The 24,151-nt window shown below is 51.6% G+C and overlaps 1 protein-coding gene across 4 annotated transcripts; it reads left to right on the forward strand.

The window, feature by feature from the left end:
• The first annotated feature begins 2,786 nt into the window (after positions 1 to 2,786).
• LOC121167806 (metallophosphoesterase 1-like) lies at positions 2,787 to 23,508 on the forward strand. 4 transcript variants are annotated; one of them, XM_040997451.1, is made up of 11 exons: positions 2,787 to 2,860; positions 3,564 to 3,645; positions 10,367 to 10,751; positions 12,942 to 13,050; positions 16,987 to 17,090; positions 17,776 to 17,850; positions 19,387 to 19,495; positions 19,640 to 19,708; positions 19,785 to 19,907; positions 21,347 to 21,487; positions 22,274 to 23,508. In XM_040997451.1, the coding sequence occupies exons 3-11, from the start codon at positions 10,486 to 10,488 to the stop codon at positions 22,454 to 22,456; spliced, it is 1,179 nt and encodes a 392-aa protein (XP_040853385.1). In that variant the 5' UTR covers positions 2,787 to 2,860; positions 3,564 to 3,645; positions 10,367 to 10,485; the 3' UTR covers positions 22,457 to 23,508. The 4 variants fall into 4 exon arrangements, with proteins under 4 accessions (XP_040853385.1, XP_040853388.1, XP_040853387.1 ...); XM_040997454.1 differs by lacking the exon at positions 2,787 to 2,860 and having other exon boundaries at positions 2,919 to 3,645; positions 10,367 to 10,588; XM_040997453.1 differs by lacking the exon at positions 2,787 to 2,860 and having other exon boundaries at positions 2,923 to 3,645; positions 19,643 to 19,708.
• The last annotated feature ends 643 nt before the right edge of the window (positions 23,509 to 24,151 follow it).

The raw sequence follows: 24,151 nt of genomic DNA on the forward strand, positions 1-24,151 counted from the left end.
GCTGGTTCACTCACCAAGTGGCTGCAGTGGTCGGAGCTCAGCTGACATGAAGCCAGGGGCCAGGAGCTTCTTCTGAGTCTCTCACATTGAGTGCAAGGTCCCAAGGCTTTGGGCCATCCTTCGCTGCTCTCCCAGGCCACAAGCAGGGAGCTGGATGGGAAGTGGAGCAGCTGGGATACGAACTGGCACAATATGGGATCCTGGTGCTTCAAAGCAAAAACAAAAACAAAAATATTCAATTTAGCCAATGTGCCAGGCTTGGTTCTCATCCTTTGAGAGTTTTAGGAACCTAGCAGGAAGCCTGAATGTCGAAGACTCAGTTTTAGAGCTTTTGATGTAAAAGAATTGTCAGAGGTTTAAATCATTTGGCCAATGTAAATTAAACCTGAGCAAAATGATGAACTCAGTCTAATCAGTTGTAAAGTTGACTCCTTTAAAACTGAAACTTTTAGAGCCTGGTGCAATGGCTCAACTGGCTAATCGTCCATCTCCAAGCACAGCATCCCAGTATGGGCACCAGTTCATGTTCTTTGGGCCGTTCTCAATTGCTTTCCCAGGCCACAAGCAGGGAGTTGGATGGGAAGTGGGGCTGCTGGGATTAGAACAGGCCAGAATATTGGATTCTGGAACATGCAAGACAAGGACTTCAGCTGCTAGGCTGGCCCACCAATTAAAAAAAAAATATATATATATATATAATTATTATTATTTAAACTTCTAACAAGTCTATTTAAAGGAGTTAGTGCATGATGACATTTTTAAATTATTTATTTATTTGAAAGGCAGAGTTACAGAGGGAGAGGTACAGAGATCCCACCTCTGCTGGTTCACTCTCCACGTGGCCCCAAGGCCAAGGAAGGGCCGGGAAGAACCTAAGAACTGCGTGCAGGTCTCTCCCATGGGCTCAGGGACCACGACGTTGGCCATCTTCTGCTGCTCTCCCAGGTGCAGCAGCAGATAGCTGGATCAGAAGTGGAGCAGGGCCTGGCAGCGTGGTCTAGCAGCTAAAGTGCTCACCTTGAACACACCGGGATCCCATATGGGCGCCGGTTCTGGTCCTGGCAGCTCCACTTCCCATCCAGCTTCCTGCTTGTGGCCTGGGAAAGCAGTCAAGGACGGCCCAAAGCTTTGGGACCCTGCCCCTGTGTGGGATACTCAGAAGTTTCTGGCTCCTGGCTTCAGATCGGCATAGCACTGGCCGCTGCGCTCACTTGGGGAGTGAATCATCAGATGGAAGATCTTCCTCTCTGTCTCTCCTCCTCTCTGTATATCTGCCTTTCCAATAAATAAATAAATCTTAAAAAAAAAAAAAAGTGAAGCAGCCAGAACTTGAACCAGTGCCCACACGGGAGGCCACGTTAATCCGCTGCCCACACTTTGTGTAGTCAGGATGGAGAACAGTGTTTACTCAGCCCTGGCACGGTGATAAAACAGCGTTCCTCACCCATAATCAAGGTCGGCGAAGGGGTTAGTACAAGAGAATTATTGCTTATTTTGTGGCCTGAAGTTTAGCCTGCTCCTTTTGCCAACTCACTTCTCACTGGCACCTGGCGTACCATTGCCGGCCGCGGATCACAGGGAGATGGGAACAAGGGCACGGATTTTAGTGTTTTTCTGACAGCTGTGGAGCTCTGAGGTGTGGTGTGATGATTGCACAAAGCGGGTGGACACCACAGTGGCCTCAGCCAGAGGTCAAGGCCACGGACAGGCCAGTGATGGACTCGGGTCAACATCTCTTACCTTATTAGGGCTCAAGCAGAGCCTGTACCAGCACCCACGTCAGAAGGGGCATAAACCCCCACTAATTTCTTTTTCCTGCCTGCCCTTTCTGCTCCTCTGCCGCAGGAGGAAAGGCCCAGGAACCGACTTCCCTATGTTTGAGAAAGGCTTGTTTGCACTGGTGCCTGCTGGCATTTTCTTTCCCAGCTGGCCGGTAAAACCAACACGGGATAAGTTAAATTCTTTCTTTACTTGGTCATCTCTTGTAGACGCTGTCAATCACTAGGATCTTACCTAACTTCTTGAAACAGGTTTATGATTTCTGCTTTTTAATTCGCAGCCTGAATCTTGAAGACCTTGTGCGTTAATGGATGCAAAAGGGAACATGCTAGCAGTGCAAAAGAAAGTCTGTGGAAATATCACTCCCACGTTCTCAAGCGTGCCATGCGCCCTTCACTGGCCTGTCCTCACTTGGCGAGAGGGTGGCAGGGCAGGCAGCAGGCGTCCAAAGCTGCAGCTGAGCCCCCGGGGCAGCGGGGCCCTGGGCAGCGCGGGGCCATCAGCGCTGCTGCCCGCAGTGTCCGGGACAGGAGTCCGCGTGGGCGCCGATCGCCGCCCCTGCTCGGCCACCCCAAACCCACGGGCATTTCCCAGGGACGGCCCCTCAGCTCTCCTGGCTCTCGGGAGCGCTCCTTCCTCCGCCCTCCGGCCCAGGGCCGAGCCTCCGGGTCCCGGGGGCTGCAGCACTCGGCGCGTCTGGGCCTTTCTTGGGGTCCCCCCGCCGCGGCGGTGCGCCTGCGTGGGCGCTGGGGCGCGCGCCATCCATCCGGGACGCGCGCCATCCATCCGGGACTCCTGCGCCATCCGGGACTCGTGCGCCCTGCCGGAACGTAGGCGCCGCGCGGGTTGCCAGGGGCGACCGGGACGCGCCCGGGCGGAGAGGGGAAGCCGGAAGCCGGCGAAGCGGGGAGGCGCGTCCGGCGAGCGTGGGGAGCGGGCCGTGCTCCCCGGGAGCCGCGCGGGCCGGGCGCCTTGGCGGGGACTGACCTGGCTTGGCGACGCTGGCACGCTTGCCGAACCCCGGGACAGCAAGGGTCGCGTGTCCGCCGTGGGCCTCGCGTGACGGCGTCAGTATCCGAAGGTTAGCTCTGCAGAGTGGAGGTGCTTCTTCTTGGGGTGCGGTGGGGGGAGGAGAACGCCGCAGCGTCGGGGAAACGAGTTGTTGACTTGCAAAATCTCAGAGCCTCACTTCCTGCTCGTAGCGTGAAAAATGATCTGTGTTATCCTTTTAAAATACCCCTCCGTGAACGGTGGCAAATGTCACATGCGTATTGACGAGGTCGGTGCAGGTGAAATAGTAGTTTGTTATGGCAGTTTTGGGGGGGACATTTGTATTTAAGGTTAGCTCTGAAGCTTGAAATCAGCGGGTGGAATGTTTGCCTGATTTGGAGTTGCAGCTGGAATTCCCGTGTGGCTAACAGCATAGGACCGTGTTGTATGTAGCAGGCTGCTTGGTACTGCCAGTTTCTGGAAAATGAAGAGTTTATTTTGGCACAAAAAAACTTGAAATCCCTGCATGCAAGATGAGTGTGTAACCTGCATGTTATGGAAAATTATACACAGGTTAAGACACTTTTTGCACCAAATAGAACAAGTCTGTTAATTCCATTGCTATACGTCTGACAGTGTCCTCGTTTAAGTATTTTCTGATGTGAGGTGGTTCTTGAGCAGCGGTGGTATTTTTCCCTGGCTTCTTGGTTTCTGAAGGGGGTCAGGTGACTTTCCACTGCTTTACCCCATCAGACGTCACTCAGCAGTGCGACACATTCTCTGTTTCCTTGCAGGTCAACACGCTGTGACTGGGTGCAGACACCCAAGTTCAGTGCTTCCTGCCACCTCCTATCCCTGCGTAGCCTTTGTCAAAAGGTGAGGCACCCTGTGATTGTCCTGCAAGCCAGCGCTCCCAAGATTGAATTTGCTTCTTTAAAAGGGAAAATTCAGGATGCTGGCATTGTGGCACAGAGGCAGGTTAGAGGCATGACTTCCTGTGGGTGCCAGTTGGAGTCCCCCCCACTGAGCCAGTTCCCACCCCGTCCGATTCCCTGCTGGCAGCAGAAGGAGGCTGAAGTGCCTTGGTGACCATCTGGGGAGTGAACCAGAGGGTGGAAGAACTCTGCCTCTGTATTCTCTCCATCTCTGCACTTTTGCCTTTCCAATAAATACATTGATCTTTTTTACAGATTTATTTTTACTGGAAAGGCAGATTTGCAGAAAGAGCAGGAGAGACACAGAGAGAAAGATCTTCCATCTGCTGGTTCACTCTCCAGATGGCCACAACAGCCAGGGCTGAGCTGATCTGAAGCCAGGAGCCAGGAGCTACCTCTGGGTCTCCCACATAGGTATAGAGCCAGGAGCTGCTTCCGGGTCTCCCACATGGGTGCAGGGTCCCAAGGCTTTGGGCTGTCCTCTGCTGCTGTCCCGGGCTACAAGCAGGGATCGGGACGGGAAGTAGAGCAGCTGGGACACAAACTGGCACCATGTGAAATTCTGACACTGGCGGGCAGAGGATTAACTTGCTGTACTACTGTGCTGGCCCACAGCCTTGGGACCCTGCATGCGCATGGGAGACCCCGAAGCTCCTGCCTTCTGGCTTCGGATTGGCACAGCTCTGGCCACTACAGCTGCTTGGGGAGTGAACCATCGGATGGAAAATCTTCCTTTCTGTCTCTTCTGTTCTCTGTATATCTGACTTCACAATAAAAATTAAAAAAATAAATCTTAAAAAAAAGTTCTGATTACAAGCCACTAGACTGATGTCTAAACTCATTACTCTATCCTCCCTAGCTTTTTTTTTTTAAGATGTATATATTTTATTTGAAAAAGAGAGTTACAGAACAAGGGAGAGACAGATCTTCCACCTACTGGTTTACACTCCAAATGGTCAGAATAGCCAGGGATGAACCCAAAATGATAGCCTGGGGGCTAAATTCTCGCCTTGAATGCTCTGGGATCCCATTTGGGTGCCGGTTCTAATCCCGGCAGCCCCGCTTCCCATCCAGCTCCCTGCTGTGGCCTGGGAAAGCAGTTGAGGATGGCCCAAAGCCTTGGGACCCTGCACCTGTGTGGGAGACCTGGAAGAAGCTCCTGGCTCCTGGCTTCGGATCGGCGCAGCACTAGCCGTTTCACTCACTTGGGGATGGAATTCTGACACTGGCGGGCAGAGGATTAACTTGCTGTACTACTGTGCTGGCCCACAGCCTTGGGACCCTGCATGCGCATGGGAGACCCCGAAGCTCCTGCCTTCTGGCTTCGGATTGGCACAGCTCTGGCCACTACAGCTGCTTGGGGAGTGAACCATCGGATGGAAGATCTTCCTCTCTGTCTCTCCTCCTCTCTGTATATCTGACTTTGCAATAAAAGTAAATAAACCTAAAAAAAAAAAAATAGCCATGGCTAGGTGCTTCTTCTGGGTTTCCTGCATGGGTGTAGAGGCCCAGCCAGTTGGGCCATCTTCCACTGCTTCCCAGGTGACACGTGGCAGGGTCAGAAGCAGAGGTGGGACTTGAACCCAGGTACTCCAGTGTAGGCTGCTGGCATCCCAGGGTAGGCAGCTTAGCTTAGCATATACAAGGCCTGCCCCTCCATGGACATTAAAAAGAATTGTTACTGAATTTTATAAGAAGGAGAAAGAGAGCTAGAGAGGCAGGCTGTCAGCAGTTTTCTTTTGCATGAACATATTTTGGTTTAAAAACAAAAACTACTTGGGCTGTTGTTATTTCTTAAATTCGATTTGGGAGTTTCATTATTAAGTGATAACCCAGCAGGAAGAATGTATAGTCTCTCTCCACAACACAAGGGTGCTGCTGCTTTTAAATTTAATGTCTGTTTATTTATTTGTAAGATCGAATATGATATTTTCCATTTATTGGTTTGTTCTCTAACAGCCGGGTGTGCTCTGGACCAAGGCTAAGATCCAGGAATTCCATTCAGGTCTCAGGGACACAAGCACCTGGACCGCTTCTTTCTCCCAGTAGCAGCTAGCAGGAAACTGAGTTGGAAGTGGCACAGCTGGACCGTGAGCTGGACTCTGATATGGGATGGGCAAGTGGTGTTAATACCTGCTGTGCTGTAATCAAGGCCCCCATAGGAGGCTACTTCTAGAAGTTTAAGAAAGAGAAAGAAAACAAGTCTACAGAAAGCGTTGAAAATCCATTTAGGATATCTAGATGGTCATGTCCTTCCTGCTTCCAGAAAACCTACCGGGAGACCTGGATTGTTTCCAGCTCCAAGGAGGCCTTGGCTAGACCCAGCCATGTCAGTAGGGCCCTGTGGGAAATGAGCCAGCAGCTGGGGAGTGCCTTCTCTTTCTGTCTCTCTGCCTCTATGTTAAATAGATTTTTAAAAAGCCCGGCTTTTACAAGGATTCACATTGTTTCCATCAACCCTCATCACTGCATCGGGTCCTGTGGGTGTTGTGAAGTTCGCAGTTGTGGGACCCCACCCAGAATCACAGAGCAGGCTGCAGTGTGGATTCCTGGCAGCGCTGTGTAGCTGCCGTCACTGCTGCTGGGTGTCCAGTGTCCAGGATAGAAGACTTGAGAACAGGTGGCAGACTCCCTCTGGAGCGCCTGTGATTTTTGTCTTTCCTGACAGGAAGCCGGGGCTCCCCCACAGCTCTGCCGGGGCTCCCCTACAGCTCTACCTGGTCTGGGGTTGTCTTCCCAGATCCCAGTCACTGCTGCCAGCAAGTTTAACAGATAGTAAGGCAGGTCTGTCCCTGAGTCTGGTGTTAGACTTGGCTCTGGAAGTGAGCACAGCTCAGCACACCTCCCGATGGGCATACTGCGAAGTGACACCTTGCTGCCTGACGCAGTGTTGCCCGTCAGCTCCACAGATCATTCTGTGTTCTTTCGGGAAGAAACTGGAGCATAGTTTGGCTGTAACAGCAGGATGGCTCTGACAGCACTTACTCAGTAAGTCTCAGTGTTCCGACTCCAGGTTCTTTGGCTCACTTGCAGAGAGCAGTGAGCGAGAGGCCAGGGTCCCAGCGACGTTGCTTTTCCTGGGGTCTCAGACGTGACCACGTGGAGACAGCACCGTGAACTCCCCGAGAGGAGCCGCACAGGTGTTTTTTGTGGGGTCGGCACATGGCACTTCCGGTTGGCTCTGCCCAGGCCCGGCTCTACCCCATACGCCCCAGCGCAGCCCAGAGGACGTCTTGTTGCTAGCTGGCCTTCAGTTGCTGAGGCAGCATCAGCAGGCCGTCGGTCAGGGGGGAGCTCTGCTTGCCTGGAGTGTAAACAGGGGGCTTTCCCAGGAGCCCCCCTCACCTCCCGGGCTGTACCCGCAGAGGCGGAAGTGGCCTCCATTCTTCATTTCCTGCCTGCCTGCCCTCGGCAGTAGCCGCACCCATCCTGCTCTCGGCGGTAGCCGCACCCATCCTGCCCTGCGGAGAAGTGCCGCGATGGGTTATCTGTTGCAGGACACTTGTCCTTCTGGTATTTGGTCCTGGGAAAGTGGGAACCCTCAGAGAACCCACGTTTGCATGCCCAGGGAGTGCTAAGCCCAACCCCCAGCCGGTCCTGCACCTTTCAGGAAAGACAAGGTGTCAGGAGTCCTCGGGGTATGCGTTCTGTCGTTCAGAATATTTGTTTGAAAAGCACAGTTACAGAGACCTTCCATCTGCTGGGCTACACCCCAAATGTCCTCAACAGCTGGGGCTGGGTCAGGTTGATTCCAGGTACCGTGATCTGCGTCGGAATCTCCCACGTGGGTGGCAGGTCACGTGCCTGGGTCATCATTTGCTGCTTCCCAGGAGTTAGCAGGGAGCTGATCAGAGCAGAATAGTGAGGACTAGAACTGGCTTTCTGACATGGGAAGCAGGTGTCCCACGTGGCGGCTTAACACGCTGTACCACTGCCCCCCGTTCTATTTCAGTTTCTACGTAGATCGGTCCGTACCCTTAGCTACTGACGTGCTCGGGTACTAACGTAGTTGAACATTCAGTGTGCTTAGGACAGTGACTGGGATGCCCACCTCCTGTGTCAGGGTGCCTGGGCACAGGACTCAGCTCCACTCCTGACACCGGCTTCTCGGGGCACAGCAGCGTTGGCTCTAGCACTTGGGCCATCCACGGGAGAGACCCACGTGGAATTCCTGGCTCCTGACTTTGACCCCCGCTGTTCAGGCATTTGGGGAGTGAACTAGCTGATGTAAGATTTCTCTCTGCCTATCTCCCTCCCTCTGTCACTTAGCCCTTGAAATAAATGAAATTGCGTTTCAAATAAATAAAATGAATATATTGAAAAGTTGGGATCAGCACAATGACATGTTAGGTTAAGCCTCTGCCTGCAGTGCCGACATTCCATATGGTCAGTGGTTCAAGTCCTGGCTGTTCCACGTACGATCCAGCTCCCTGCTTGTGGCCTGAGAGGGCAGTGGAGGTGGCGCAGGTGCTTGGGTCTGTGTACCCATGTGGGAGACAGGCTCCTGGCTCCTGGCTCTGGACTGGACTAGCTCCGGCCATTGCGGCTGTTTGGGAATTAACCAGCAGATGGAAAAATCTCTCTTTCTTTAACACTGGCTTTCAAATAAAAGTAAATATTCTAAATAAATAAATAAATAAATAAATAAATAAATAAAAGCTTGGTGAGCAAGAAGCTGGTTATCAGCAGGCAGACTCCCTGCTTCACAGCATCCCGGGTCCACCTTGCTGGGGCCAGGCCTGGCTTGGACCACTCTCCTGTCCACTTCTTGTCAGAGCCACTTCCGCTCTCAAAGGTGTCCCCACGGTTCCGGTGATTGTGGGATGGTGGCCTGATCTTACAGAAGCGAGGTACGATGAAGAAAATCTCAGTAAAGAAACTGGAACCGGTGCTGTGGCATAGTGGGGAAAGCTGCCTCCTGCAGTGCAGGCTTGAGATCGGACTGCTCTGCTCCCGGTCCAGCTCTCTGCAGATGTCCCTGGGAGAGTGGTGGAGATGGCCCACATGTGAGGTGCAGTCTCAGTGGAGTCAGGTGGCATCTCGGTGTGGTTTTTATTTGTATTTTCCTGATAGCCGGTGGAGCCTGAGCATCTTTCTATACGTTTGTTAGCCTTTTGAATGTGTCCTTTTGAAAAATGTCAGTTTATCTCCTTCAGCCATTTGCACACAGGGTTGTTTGTTTTGCTGTCACTGAGTTTCTGAAGCTCTTTGTAAATCCTGGATGTTATTTCCTGCTGGTTTCGTAGAGTGCAAAGATGTTGTCCCATTCTGTTGGTTGCTTCTTCACTTTGTTGCTTGTTTGCGTTGCTGCATCGAAGCGTCTGCGTTTGATGGAACCCCGTTTGTTGTTCCTGGGGTAAGGTTTTCATATTGGCGTCAGGTGGCTCTGTCAGCTCGTGACCTGAATGCCGTGTGAAATGAATTCCTTCAGTCTTCAGTGCACGCTGTCTGTGAGGGTTTATGTTTATTTGGGGGGGGGAGGGACTTGGGGGAGGGGGGGAGGAGAAAGGCAAGGGAAGGAAGAAGAAAAAAAGTTGTGAAGACACCCAGGACCACGGATCTTTATGGTCTTACGAATCTCTTGATTTTTAAGTAAAGTGAGATACACATTTGAATTGCTTGATGTCGTATTTTTTAAAAAAAATCCTAACATTTCAGTTTTTTCATTTAGAATTCTTTTTTAAAGATGTATTTATTTTTATTACAAAGTCAGATATACAGAGAGGAGGAGAGACAGAGAGGAAGATCTTCCATCCGATGATTCACTCCCCAAGTGAGTGCAATGGCTGGTGCTGCGCCGATCCGAAGCCAGGAGCCAGGAGCTTCTTCCAGGTCTCCCACGCGGGTGCAGGATCCCAAAGCTTTGGACCATCCTCAACTGCTTTCCCAGGCCACAAGCAGGGAGCTGGATGGGAAGTGGAGCTGCCGGGATTAGAACCAGCTCCCATATGGGATCCCGGCATGTTCAAAGCGAGGACTTTAGCCGCTAGGCCATGGCTGCCAGGCCCTTGATGTCTTATTTGAAAGGCAGAGCGACGGGACTAGGGGCATCCCATCCGCTGGTTCATTCCCCACCTGCCTGCAACATTTGGGCCCAACCCATCTGAGGTCAGGAGTCTGAAGCTCCATCTTAGTGTCCCATGTGGGTAACAACAAGGTCCCAAACGCTTCCCGAGAGCACATTAGCAGGAGGCTGGAATTGAAAGCAGAGGTAAGACTTGAATCCAGGCACTGTGAAACGGGGGCAGGTGTCCCAAGCAGCACCGTGCCCGCTGTGCCCCATACCCGCCCCAGCCTGTGCATATTTGAAGTCGTACAGGGAATGGCGGTCCATCCTCCCGGGAGTCTAGGGCCTTACCTACTGTTTGTCACATTTCCCCCTGCTATTCTCCCAGCCAAACACACACCCTTCCTTCTGCGATGATTTGTAGAATGTCAGAGAGTGGGTCGTTTCTGTGCGGTCATTCCCTAGTGCCCAGACTTCTGCGGGGCGAGCTAATTCCCCGATTGGCCATTTGGGGCATCGTCCTTGCCAGGGCACCAGAGGGCCTTCCGTGGAATGCAGGCGGGAGTCTGTAACTCTTCAGTTCTTCCTAGCGGGAGGCAGCGACAGCAGAATTCTCGAGAAACACAACCCAGTTCGTTGCCTTTTCCCCCCGTAGACGCAGCCAAGACCCGGAGACTATGCCTGCCCTCGGATTGTCCCAGCTTTCCGTGTTGAGTTCCTCGTGGACCTGACCATTGGTGGCTGACATCCCCCCCCAGGAAGGGCAGCGTGGCCATGATCAGATGGGCACTCCAAAGGCTCACTTTCCATCTGCTCCGGAGGAGAAGGTCATTGCCGCTCAAACTCGCAGCCATTGTCTTCGCAGGGCTCTTCTTCTGTGAGTTTCTGATCTATTACCTAGCGATCTGCCGGTGTCACTGGCCTGAGATGAAAACACCTGCCCGTGGCCGTGGGAGAGATCCTGTGCTGAGGGCCATGTTTCTGGCTGACACCCACTTGCTCGGGGAAGTGACTGGCCATTGGCTGGACAAACTACGAAGGTAAGAGGTGACTCAGGAACTCGGAAACTCTTCAGGCAGCAGGCAGGTTTAAAGATTTGTGGGTCACTTTGTTTCTTTCTTACTCAATAAGGACATTTGGGGTCTGGTAGGGTGGCTCCCAAGCCTAATCCTTGCCTTGCGTGTGCTGGGATCCTAAATGGGCACCGGTTCATACCCTGGCTGCTCCACTTCTCATCCGGATCCCTGTTTGGGGGCCAGGGAAAGCAGTTGAAGATTGCTGAAAGCCTTGGGACCCTGCACCCATGGGGGAAAACCTAGAAGAAGCTCCTGGCTCCTGGCTTCGGATCAGCTCAGCTCCGGCCATTGCGGCCACGTGGGGAGTGAACCAGTGGATGGAAGATCTTTCTGTCTCTCCCTTCCCTGTCGACATTTCCTTTCCAATGGAAAAAAAAGAAATAAGTGTTTTGTTTTTAACTAACAGTATTTGGGTCATTTGACTGTTCCTGGAATGGCTGGCTGAGTGGCTGCCGTGCAGTGGGCCCTGTTATGTGGCCGTCAGTTTTGGGTCCCCCGTGAGCTTTGTGCCCTGGGAGGAGCTTCTAGCACCCACCCCGAATGGGAAGACACCTCCTTGTTTGTCAGTCAATGAGCACAGCAAACTGCCAGCCATGTGAAGAAACTGCCCTCGTGATGCCAGGCTGGGACAAGACACAGAGCTAGGCAGTGCCCTCTCGCTCTGCCCATGCCAGGGTGTAATTTTGGGCATCTTGGCCTCCCCTGGGCAGCAGGAGGAGACGGGCAGGTGGTGACCAGGCCCTGACCCCAACCTGCCCTAGCATATTCTGTTTTTCCACATTTTTTTTTAAAGATTTATTTGTATTATTTTTATTGGAAAGGCAGATATACAGAGAGGAGAGACAGAGAGGAAGATCTTCTGACCAATGATTCACTCCCCAAGTGAGCCGCAACAGCTGGTGCTGTGCCGGTCTGAAGCCAGGAGCCTCTTCTGGGTCTCCCACATGGATGCAGGGTCCCAAAGCCTTGGGCCGTCCTCGACTGCTTTCCTGGGCCACAGGCAGGGAGCTGGAAGGGAAGCGGGGCTACCGGGATTAGAACCAGCGCCCATATGGGATCCTGGGCGTGCAAGGTGAGGACCTTAACCACTGCGCCACCGCTCTGGGCCCCACATATTTTTTTTTAAACATTCCTCCTTGCCTTGTCTCCTTTCTCCCCTCTCTTATCTCCGTATATCCTTTTGTCTCCTCCCGTCTTTCTTCGTCTTCTCTCTCTTTCCCCCTTATCTCCGTTTATGTGAAAGGAAGGGTGACAGATATGAAGAGAGGGATGGAGAGAGAGAGAGAGATCTTCCTGTTGCTGGCTTACTCCCCAGATGGCTTCAGTAGCCTGGTCCGCACCAGGGTTGAAGCCAGGAACTTCATCCCGGTCTCCCATGTGGCAAGAACCCAGGCACTTGGGCATCTTCTGCTGCGTTCCCAAGCACAGTAGCAGGAAGGTGGATGGGAAGCAGAGTAGCTAGGGCTCTCACTGGTGCTCCTGTGTGGAAGCCAGCATCCCCACAGTGCTGCCCCACCTCCCCCTGTTTCTGTACCCTAGAGGTCACGACTAGGAGCGTGTTATAAAAACCAGAGAGCATCAGGGGCCCTGAAGATGACCTGGATGGGAGCTGGTTACAGAGAGGGCAGGGAGGACTGGGAAGCAAGGATGGTGTTGTTTCTTGCCACTTGCTGGTACTATTGTATTTAATCCCACAGCTGTATTACAGAACGAGTTTTTCTGCATTCTCATGACTAACAAAGAACCTCTTCCAATTGCGTGTGCCACTTCTGAGATCAGTATGTACCTGGCAGACTTCAAAAAGCTCATGGGATATGGAATGGCTCGTGTAACTTTATTTTGGTGCAAAAAAAAAATGTGTTTGACATTCACTCGTAATTTTTTTTTTCATAATACACATGATCTTTTTTTTTTAAGATATATTTATTTCTTGGAACGCAGATATACAGAGAGGAGGAGAGACAGAGAGGAAGATCTTCCATCTCTCCTGCTCTCTGTAATTCTGATCTCCCAACAAAAATAAAATAGATTTTTTTTTTTCTTTTGAAGAGTGGATTTGTGAAAGAAGAGTTGATTGAAGACCAGTTGATTGACTTCTGAAGTGGCCCCCACCCAAGGAGTTGACTTACCCTGCCCCATCCCATTGCTCCCTAGGGAATGGCAAATGGAGAGGGCCTTCCAGACGGCTCTGTGGCTGCTGCAGCCGGAAGTGGTCTTCATTCTGGGGGACATCTTTGATGAAGGGAAGTGGAGCACACCCCAGGTAGGACTCCGCCCTCCCAGGTTTGCCAGTCTGGCCTTGAGCCTTCCGCTCAGACTGCCCAGAGTCCACGGATCAGGGCTGGCTTGACCGGAAGTTTCGCTCGAACACTGTTGTTAATAAGAGATAGTCTGTCTTGTAGGTACTTTGTGTCTAATGCCATAGCCGACTGACTGCTGTTCTGTTTGTTTGTGTAGGAAATGTGCAGGTCAGCCGGGCGGCAGTTGGTTGGCATGCAGTTGGTTGGCATGCACCTGCATCTTGCGAAACGGAAAAGCAGATGAGGCGCGGCCTCTTGCACCTGTCCCCCAGATGACAGAATGCGTGTTGAAGTGGGCATTCACTTTTCCCCCTTTTGTGCAGTCACTACGTTGGGAGACCAGTGCTCCCCGAGTCACCGGCTCTCCTCTGAGAGTGACGTAAGCCAGATTAAACGATGTTCGTGGGCTAGCTGCCGGCAGGCCCTGCTCACTCGCTTCTTGGAAGGAGCCAACAAAAAAAGGAGCCCTTCTTGCCGCTCAGTTGAACATGCCCCATCACTCAGGGTTTCTGGATGGGGTTTGATTTGAGGGACGGTTCTTTCCATTGGCAGGAACTCTTAGGAAAGGCCAGTTCTTGTCCAGATAGAAACCTACTGTTAAACAGAATTGCAATGTCTGTTATCCCCAGGGCCGACTTTAGAAGATCATGGCAAAGCTGTATTGAAAAAGCAACTGGCTTTTCTTTAAGTGAACCTATCCCTTAATTCCCATTTTCCATGAGCTTTTAAGGTTTTAGTTTGTGTATTTTTTCTTCATTTATTTAAATTTTTTTTTTAAATTGGCTCAAGAATTGGACTCGGTGCGTGGTTTTTCATCGTATGTGTTTCCTGTGAGGATTTTGAAGACCCCTTCTGCGTGTGTGTGTGTGTAAAATCTTTTTTTTTAAAGGATGTTTTATTTTAATTTTCTTTGTAATGTTGTTTACATAGTTGAGGGGGATGCAGGCACATGTGAGCCTCCGGTTGGGACGGAGGGATGGAGGAAGGGAGGTGGGATGTGTCTTTTAGGTTTTGGTTTTTTTTTCCTCCTGTGTCCTTAGGGAGGAGCAAGAAGGGGCTGCTCCTTGCTGTTGAACTACATCAGTGTACGGATGCGGGGATTGTCATGAGATGACACATTCGAGACCCCAACTGAAGGAGAGTGTTCTCAGGGGGATTCCTTCAGTGGTTTTGGTAGTTTTGAGAAATTGTCAGTTTCCCAGCTCCAGGGATGAGGAAGTAATTCCAAGGTTTATTAGCTGACCAATTCCACCTTAGTGCAGCCACAGACCCGCAAACCTGCTGCAAAGCTTGGCTAGGAGAGTGGTCCAACCTGTTCTGCTTTGCATCCTCTGACAAGCCACCCCACGTCTCTTGTTGGTGGAGATCGGATGGTTGTCATGCCCCCCTTGTGCATCTGCGCCTGCTGTCCATCACACCAGCAGCAGGGGCTGAGGAGGTCTGTCCTTGACACATGTACTCCAAGGTCGGACCACACCCTGTGATATTCCCTGTGGTCAGGGTCCAAGTCCCGCAGTGCAGTTGGGTAATCCCCCAAGAAACCTCACCTGGGGTGACCTCAGATTCAACTTTTCTGTGCTCCAGCCAGTGTGGGCTCAGGTTTGGCCCATCCCCTGCACCAGCCAGTGCACAAACTGGTGTGTGCAGCTGCCTGCTTAGTTCCACTGCAGCCCAATGTCTTACATGAGATGAGAGGTGCTGTGGCTCAGCCCAGCCAGCCTACCACAGATGCAGTCCTCTTGTATACCAGTGGGTGCTGTGGCCTAGTTAGGGCAACCCTTAGTAGTCACCAGGGCCGTTCTCAGTGCTGGTTTCTGTCCTTATCTACCTCTGCTGTGGCCTCACCTGGTGCAGCCCACAACCCATCTGCCTCTTGTGCACACCTGTGGGTGGCTAAGCTCAGCCTGACCTGCCCCCAGACTGGGCTATCACATTGCTGACAGGCGCTGCTGCCTTGTCCTATCTGGCCCACTGCCAGCCTTGGTTCTTGTGCTCATAAGTGATAGGTACAGCCTAACAAGGGAGTGCCCAGAGTTGCCCTGCCAAGCTTGTTCCCAACCCTGATCTTAGGCCTGCCAGGGGATTTTGTGTTCAAGCTTAACATATCCAGTCCTGGCACTTGCCAGCTGGTGTTGTGCCTAGCCCAGCTGGCCTGCACCCATTCTGGCTCTCATTTTGGCAAGCAGGTACAGCAGCCTAGCTCAGCCTGACCTGCACCCAGACCATACTGTCCCCAGCCCCAGCTCACCAGTAGAAGCACCAGTCTGAGATGGCATGTTCCTAGTCTTGGCATTTGCCAGCAGGTGCTGCAACTTAGCTCAGCCTAGTTCCAGCTTTGTCAAGCACCGATGGGTGGGATTGATGCTATTTAGCCCAGCCCTGGTCTCCTACATGGGCAGATGCCTTGGCCTGACCCATACATGCCCTCCGGTTTCCTCCCTTGAAACCACTGCATCTCAGCTCGCTTGCCTACCTGCAAGGGCAGTGGCCCAGTCTGTGGAAGACCCCCAGAAATCATCTCTTTCCTGTCCAGCATGCGTTCAGCTACTTGCACTCCAATACATCCGCAGACTCTGGGGGCCAGGCTGCTCTGTCCTGGCCCAGAGTACCTGCCTCCCCCACTTACCTTTAAAAAGAAAAGGAGGAGGAGAAGGAGAATAGGGCAACCATGCTGGCATTCTGGTATAGTTAATACAGATTTGGCATTAACCAGGCCCAGAATGCCTGCTAGCTACTGGCTGCTTTTCTCCCAGCAGTATAAAACTTGTCTAGGTTTTACAAGGCAACCTATACAGTTGCCTCTAGTTGGGGCATTTTGTGTGTTTGAGTTACAGAGGGAGGATAAACAGACACAGGCAGGAAGTGGAGAAGGGAGAGGAGAAAGAAATTGAGAGAATGAGTCTTCCAAATGATTGTCATGGTCAGACCACTGCCAGGCTGAAGCCTGGAGCTTGGAACTCCATCGGGGTCTCCTGTGTGGGTGGCAGAAACTCAAGCATTTGGCTCATCTTCTGCTGCCTTCCCCGGACACAGCAGAGAGCTGCACTCACAAGTGGAGCAGCTCACCTGAGCTGGCACTCGTATGGGCACTGCCAGTCCCAGCAGCTACCTTAAATGTATAGTTGGATATATCTGGTTGCTCTGGCAAGCTAAGGATGACACTTTATGAGTTTCAAAGTTTGTGATTTTGGTTTTGTTATTCTAGCTTTAAGTATCGTTTAATTGGGACCTTTACGAACGAGTCATATTTTCCCAGGTTGTGCTAAAATTTTGAGGATGAATTTGATCTACTATCCAGAGCAGAGGTCTTCTGCCATCCAGGGAGTTTATCCAGTTGATATTTTTTAGGCTGAAACAATGATACTAACACAACTCTGAAGCTGTAATGGTTAAAACAGATATCAGGAGAATTGTGAGATATTTACTGTATTTTGTATAATGAATGCTTTTTCTCTCACCTTATTAGTTCTCATCCCTGCCGATGGACCCACAGGGGGATGCTGAAGGATGCTTGCATCCTTGGCTTGGTTCAGACACACTGGGCGTTTTCTAAGGGCCTGCTATATCTGATCCAGTTCCTAACCTGGGGTCCCCGCGTCCTTTTCAGGGGACCCTGCGATGATAGGGACATGGACCAGACGTCTTGAGGGACTGCCAGTTAATGTTTTAAGATGGGGGAAGGTACTGTTGAGTTACATTTGGCGTCAGATGAAATCATGTAAAGTGTTATCTGTAGTCTTAGAAAAGTAAGAACCGCATAGGACTTCAAAGTCTGCATTAGCTCCGGGAGCACCTGGTTTGGACCAGGGAATCAGCCTCTGAAATCCAAAGAGAGGTCCTGTTTGCTGGTCACAGGAGAGTGTGTCCAGGCTGTCAGCAGTGACCCTGTTCCCTCCCAGGCCTGGGCACATGATGTGGAGCGCTTTCAGAAAATGTTCAGACATCCAAGTCACGTGCAGCTGAAGGTCGTGGCTGGCAACCATGATATTGGCTTCCACTACAGGTAAGTGGGTCACCACTGCAGTGTGCCCTGAGAGTCTCCTTAGCTAGTATGCTCAACCTGTTAAGTGATAGCTTGGCTTGTTCTCAATGGAGGAAATCTGTTATCTTTAAAAGGACATGTAAGCAACTCAGGGATTTTTAATATTGGCACATAGTACGCATAGTCAAGAAACTCCTTTTGGGCGCATGGTTTTTTGTGAAAAAGCATTTGTCTAAAGGCAAAATGATCGCGCGAGTGATACCTGTGTATCTATTCTAGAGAGATTATCTTCCATTTACTTATCAGTCCCTGGCAACAGCTAGGTCTGGGTCAAAGGCAGGAGCTAGGAACCCCGTCCTGGGCTCCCAGGTGCTTCAGCAGGAAGCTGGATCGGAAGTGGAGCAGCTGGCACTCAACTGGTCCTCAGCAAGCAGTGACTTGATGTGCTGTGGGGAACACTGACCCCTCAAGGTCCAATTGTTTTACCCTGCAGTGCCACTGAGGGCCCTGCAGTCCCTGGGGGAGTCAAGGAACTTGCCCCTGGCCTCCAGCAGGGTGGTGGCGCTGTAGCAGTGCAAGCCGCAGCTGAGAGTGGCAGCGTGGCACTCAGATCTGGGCGCTCTGCTCCCTCTCTGTGGTGGCCAGAAGCTGCGAAGTTCTAAGACAGATTGATCTGAAAGATGTTTCTTTTCCCCAACTAATATAGGATGAACAGATACAAAGTAAGACGATTTGAGAGAGATTTGAACTGTGAGAAGCTGTTTTCTTGGAAAGGAATTAAGTGAGTATTCCTTGTGAGATTCTATGGCCATGTTTGAACTTCAGTTCTGGAGCGTGACAGGTGTACCTGCTTTGAGTTACATCCCCTGTGGCCGGGCTCGGCATCTGACTGCTGCGCCTCGGGCTGCCCTTGCTGACAGTCATGTGAAAGTCGATAAGGGGGAAGCCTGCAAGCGCCCCGCTTTTCCTTCTGAGCTCGAGGGCCTCCGGTAGTGAACACTGCTGCCTGCCCTGTGCCTGGTTCTTATTTCTGCACTGGCTGTGGGGTAGGGACACATTCTGTAAAACAAGGTTTTCTTTTCTTTTTTTTTTTTTAATACACTTGATTGAAGTGCCCTAGTTTTGCTTTATAAAGGTGTTTCCATAGTGATAGTGCCCTGATATAGGTGGCAGATGTGTGGGGTGTTCCTGAGGCTCTGTGGCACCCCTATCCCATCAGCCTCGCATTAGGCCGGAGCCTCCTTATCCTTGGTCTGACCGTGGGCTCCCCTTCATTGAGGCCACTATGGCGGCCGTGTCTGGAGTCTCACTGGGCCAGACTGTGTGCATATCCTGTTTGCACTGGTGGGGTGCCAGGGATGAGATGGAGGTGGGAGGAATGCAGGAGAGAAAACTTAGAGTTAGTCATCTCCTTCCGCCTGAGTCACCTCCCAGGTGTGGCTCTGGGGCTGGCTGATACACCCTCTGGAAGACACCAGGAAGCCTTTGCCTGCCTCAGCCTGCAGGGTGGAGTCCCCGACTGGCAGATCTCTTTGCCAAGTCGTAACAGACGATAACAGACGGAAGAGAGTGCGTCAGACTCCAGGCGCACTGACCATATTCCGATCCCTTGCTCAGCTCTTTGTCTTTGAAACTGCTGAAATCTTAGGCAGTGTTTCCAGCCAGGTGCCCCTTCTGGGTTCAAGGACGAAAGACATCTTAGGGTGAGTCAATGAGATCCAGCTAAGGTAAAGGGGCTTGCAGAAGACACCTGTCACTTGGTGTTGTCACTACACTTGTTTTTTTTGGGGGGGAGGAGTATGTACCCAGTTAGCCTAACCAGTACTTTACCTGCTGCCTTACCTCCAGAACATCCCTGCCATTAGTGGTCGACTTTGTGGAGGGATAACACCGAGTACTTTCTAGCAGCAGGCTCCTGTCCGTGCACCTGCTGGTTCATTTCATCAAGTCCCCCCTTTGCCCAGCTGCGGTGCATAGGCCCTTCAGACGAGGCACAGCAAGCTCAGAATCTACCTTAGGACACATGGTCTGCTCAGATGCTGAGCCAAGGGGGCCGACCAGCCTCAGAGCTGCTGTCACGGGTCTTGTCCCAGGTTTAAGGTTAAAAATCCTTTTCCATGCCTTGGCCTACTTGTGTGTCGTTAACAGTGACTCACGGAACACAACCTTAATCTAGCTGGGATTTCAGAGTGTTCTGGACTCCCCTGTCTTCATACCGTGCTCCCCAAGTCCTCTTTGCATGGGTGGAAGGGAGAGAAGGCAGTAGCCCACGCAGTGAGCACTGGGCCCACCTTCTGCCTGCTTCCACCTGTTGCAGTTTCGTGATGGTCAACAGCGTGGCCCTGGAAGGGGATGGCTGCAGCATCTGCTCTGAGGCCGAGGAGGAGCTGACGGAGATTTCCCGCCGACTGAATTGCTCCCGACAGGTAGGCGGCGACCTACAGCCACAGCAGCCTCCTGCTCCGTGGATTCCTAACAGCTTGTGCTGTTGGTCACCCAGCCCCCCGGCTTCCCTTCCCAGTGCGTGGTGCGTGTCAGGTATGCCGCATTAAGGGCTGGCTTCCCAACAGCAGGGACGTAGTGCCAGCCAGTGTGGAGTGGAGGAGCTGCTCCCTGCGTCTGCCCCCATCCTCCTGCAGGTGAGCCAGGGGGCGGGGGATGGGGAGCAGCTGCAAGCCCAGGGTACCCCCTGACCGCTCTTACAATCCCTGCCAGCATTACCCACTGTATCGGAAAAGTGATGCTAACTGTTCCGGGGAAGACGCGGCCCCCCCAGAGGAGAAGAGCATCCCGTTCAAGGAGAAGTACGATGTGCTTTCTCAGGAGGCGTCTCAGAAGGTTTGTCCGTGCTGTGACCACCTGTCCGGGGGGCCCGCTCCTGTCCTTTCTGCTTCACGGGCAGCATGGGTGGGGATGGTTGTACCCTGCACCTGCACCATCGATGGCAGGTTTTTTATTTTTATTTCTTTGAGAGATAGTTTCCATATGCTGTGTCCTTCCCCAGTGCCCGCAGTGCCCGCAGTGGCCGCTTCCCTGGCCAAGACCAAGCTGGGAACCAGACACTTGATCCCTGTCTCCCACCTGGCTGGGTGGGGGGACCCCAATCACTACAGCCATGACTCTGCTCCCCTGGGTCTGCGAAGCTGCAGTTGGGCTGGCGCTGGGAGTTGAAGCCAGGTCCTGCAGTGTGAGCATCTTAATTCATAAAGGTCAGGTGGCTGCCCAGGCATAACACACACACACACACACACACACACACACACACACACACACACACGCGTGTGTGTGACTGCAGTTATCAGTGGAGGCTGGGGGGAGGTCTGGAGAGCATGTCAGATTTCCATTTCATCCCTTTGTTTCTTTCTTTTTACCCCAGTAAACCTACTTCCCAATTCACAGTCTCTAATATTCGCTAATTCTCTAATATTCTCCACTGGGTATCACACTCAGAGCTTTCTTATCAATTTCAAATGTGTTTGGAGAGATGAATGACTTGTATTTTTAAAGACTTAGCTAAACTTAGTGCACATTCTTAAATATATGTATTGCTGAGATATATGAAGATATATCAACAAGCTCATGAAAAAATAGGATTCATTGTAAGTTTATTCTGGTGCAAAAGAAAAAAAAAATTGAAATCGATGCCCAGGAGGGTCTTCAAAGTCCATAAAAAGGCTATTATGAAAAAGCTATGCATAGATCTTAGATTTTTTTTTTTTAATACCAAAATAAACTGGACGGAGAGCCCTCCCATCTCCTGGCTCACTCCCCAAATGCCTACAATGGCTGTGCTGAAGCTGGGGGCGAGGAATTCAATACAGGTGCCCCACTGGGTGGCAGGGACGGAGGACCAAGGAGGACCAAACTGTCACCAAACTGTCACCGCTGCCTCCCAGGAGCAGGAACCTGATGGTGGAATGTGGAATGTAGCCTCAGGCCACACCCTTCCCCCCATGAGCTTATAATTCCATTTTCTACTGACTGCCTAACATCCCTTCATAGATATATTAATTTAATATATGCTAGAACGGAAACTTGTCGCTGGAGCCTACTTACAAAATGAATGAAATGTTTGAAATAGGTGGGGAAGACCCACCTGTGAGGGGAGGAAGCTACGTTTGAGTTAGCGTGAAAATCTGTGCTCAGCAACAAGGCAGCCCTACCTAGCAGGCTGTCTTTGATTCTGTGACGGAAGTGCCAACTAGAGGATCATGTCCTGCAGCGGAAAGGGTGGTCCATGGGGTCCAGGCACTCATGGCTGCCTCTTGTCACCACAGCTGCTCTGGTGGCTCCGGCCACGCCTGATCCTGAGCGGCCACACGCACAGTGCCTGCGAGGTGCTGCACCCGGGAGGCGTCCCCGAGATCAGCGTCCCGTCTTTCAGTTGGAGGAACAGAAACAACCCCAGTTTCATCATGGTAACGTGAACGTTGAAGTTTTTATTTGTTGGAAAGCCTTCCTAAGTATTGAACTTGACACAGTACTCCGCCATGAAGTTAACTACCGTTCAGTAAAAATATACAAAAGCCGTACGTTACATTTCATCCCTCGCACGCTCCTCACCCCCTCCCTAAAGAGATGAACAGCGCACAGTCCCTGGGGTGGGGTGGGGTGGTCTCATCCCTCGAGGAGGGTGCATGTGTGTTTCATATCCTAAGGAGACAGAGTCACTTACGCATTAACTAACCTCTGAAGTTTCCAGAAATGCCCAGTCGCCCTGGTGGACAGTGCCGGCACTGCAGTGTTTGCACATGGGTTCAAGACATTATTTCATTACACCATCAGCTCCTTTCTTTGGTCATTTTGCCAATTGCTCCATGAAAAGGAGGGGGAAACCCTAGTGTTTTGAGATTCAGGGTAAATGAGTTGTCATCTCCCCCACCCACCAAATCGTGCCACACTTCAGAGGTGTTCTGGGCACGTGCGCTTCTAAGGTGGCATGTTTCATCGATTCTCGGTCTGCACGGTGCCCTCGGCATCTCTGCCAGGCGTGCCCCCACCCTCCTGTGCCCAGGGCTGCTTTACACGGTGAGGTCAGTGTCCCAGACTTGATCCCCAGGCACCCGTGGCCTGGACTTCTCTTCTTTGGCTCACCGTGTGTTGACTGGCACAGGCTGAAGGCCTTGACACCTCTCCTTGCTGCTCTGTCCCAGCTAGATGGGTGGCTCCAGCTGTGGTAGAAGCTTCTCTCATTTCTCTTCCAGGGCAGCATAACAGCCGCGGATTATGCCCTCGCCAAGTGCTACCTGCCATTTGAGGACACGGTTCTGGCCATCTACTGCGGAGTAGCCAGCCTCCTTGTGCTCCTCATCTTGATCCACTTTCAGCTTTTAGCCCCACCTTTTCTTTTCGGTGGGTACCTGTTCCGATTGCCCACGATACGGTGACAGGGAGGAGGCAGTCTTTGCATCTGGTCATCAGTGTCACAGCCAAAGGAAGCCACCTTCCTCCAGAGCTCACGTTAAGAGTCGAGTGGACAGTGACCATCCAGCATGGGGCCTCGTTGGCGCATGCTGCGGATGTCCCAGGTCACTGACGCGAGTGGCTGTAGAATAAACGGCTGTACTAGTCTCATGCTAGCAAAATGAGACATGTACTTTACAACAGATCCGCTTCCTGGTTTTTTGTCTTTTTTTTTTTTTTATCAAAGTTGCTTTTGTACAGTTTGTAGATGCTACTGACACTATCACTCGCATGCACAAGACAGTCACGCAGTCCTTGCTTCCCCGGGAGCGCCCAGATGGCACACGTGGGGCTCATGTGCACCCATCTCCCAGGCTTGGTTCTCAACCTGCTGCAGACGGGGGAGGCAGAACGCTTGGAAGCACGGCGCAACACGCAGTGACATCTTGGTCTTCACGGACTTGTCTCCTGATGCAAGTGCGATTCTTAAGAGAAGCCCCGCTTTCTCTCCAGAAGGCTACTTGTTGTATCTGCATAGAATGCCTTTCAGCGAATGCAAGACAGTCGCGACGTGGAGAAGAAAATGGGTCTTCCTTCCTTTTTCATCCCCCTCACCCCACCCCCGAGTCTGGTTCTCCTCCTTGTCCTTAAAAAAAACTCAATCTTTTAAATGGGATGCCTAGAGAATTAACTAATTTTGCATAACGGCAGCGGGTAACTTTAGTTTTTGGGTGGAGATGCAGCTTGGGTTGCTTTGGAAGTATAGGGAGACGGAAGACATAGTGACACAGCGCATATGTGGCACCGGCTGCTTAAAAAGTTATCCTTTTGTGGAAAAAGTGGTGTTGAAGTCTGAATTTCTAATGGATTAGGGAATGCTGACTCACAGAGCGCACTTGAAAGTACTAAACATTATAAGAAGATTCATGGAGTGATTTTCTGCATTTGTTTTAAGCGTTTCACTTTGGACATCTTTAGATCGGAGGAAACTATTCTGAAAGCTGTGGCTGTGGTCCAGCTGTACCTAACTTCTGAGGTTGCATTTGCAAATCCTACAAGGGGGAGAGACAGCCAGGAGTTTTGGGTGCATATTTCAGTCCATGACCGAGGGAGATACTGTCCTCCTTGTGCCCCAGGGTTGAGTGCACCTGTTGACCCCACGCCGATGTCTGACGTGCGTGGGGTGGTGTCTGTTCCAGGCTGTGACAGGGAATGGACGCCTGGGCCCTCTGCAGTCTTTAACCAGCAACGTAAGCAAGAAAGAAATTCCCTAGACAGCTGTCAGTGGGGTCGGAGATGTCAATTTCTCCCGTTGAACTGGGTTCAGGCTGAAGCACAGGGAAGTGAGCAGGTGGCTGCAGGACCTGTACTGGCATCAGACCGTTGCTGCCACTCTCTTACAGAGAAGTACTGGATAAAGTACCACGTGATAAAAGTACCCCGAATTCTGCAGCAGCCATCCAGCCCCCTTTTCAGAGTCAACAGCAGGTAACATTGAGCACTATGAGAACAACCACATTTTGTCCACAGGGGTAGCCGAGTCAAGGCACACCAGTCTACGAGGAGCTTTGCTTTAGTTGTGATACAAAAGAATGTTACATCTTGGGGGGGGGAGGGTCTGTACAGTGTTAAGAACCAGCAACAAAAGGAAAGAGGCCAAAAGGCTGCACCCACATTTC

Source organism: Ochotona curzoniae, unplaced genomic scaffold (genome assembly GCF_017591425.1).
Source record: "Ochotona curzoniae isolate NIBS_2020 unplaced genomic scaffold, NIBS_Ocur_1.0 patch432, whole genome shotgun sequence".
Lineage (NCBI taxonomy): Eukaryota > Metazoa > Chordata > Mammalia > Lagomorpha > Ochotonidae > Ochotona > Ochotona curzoniae.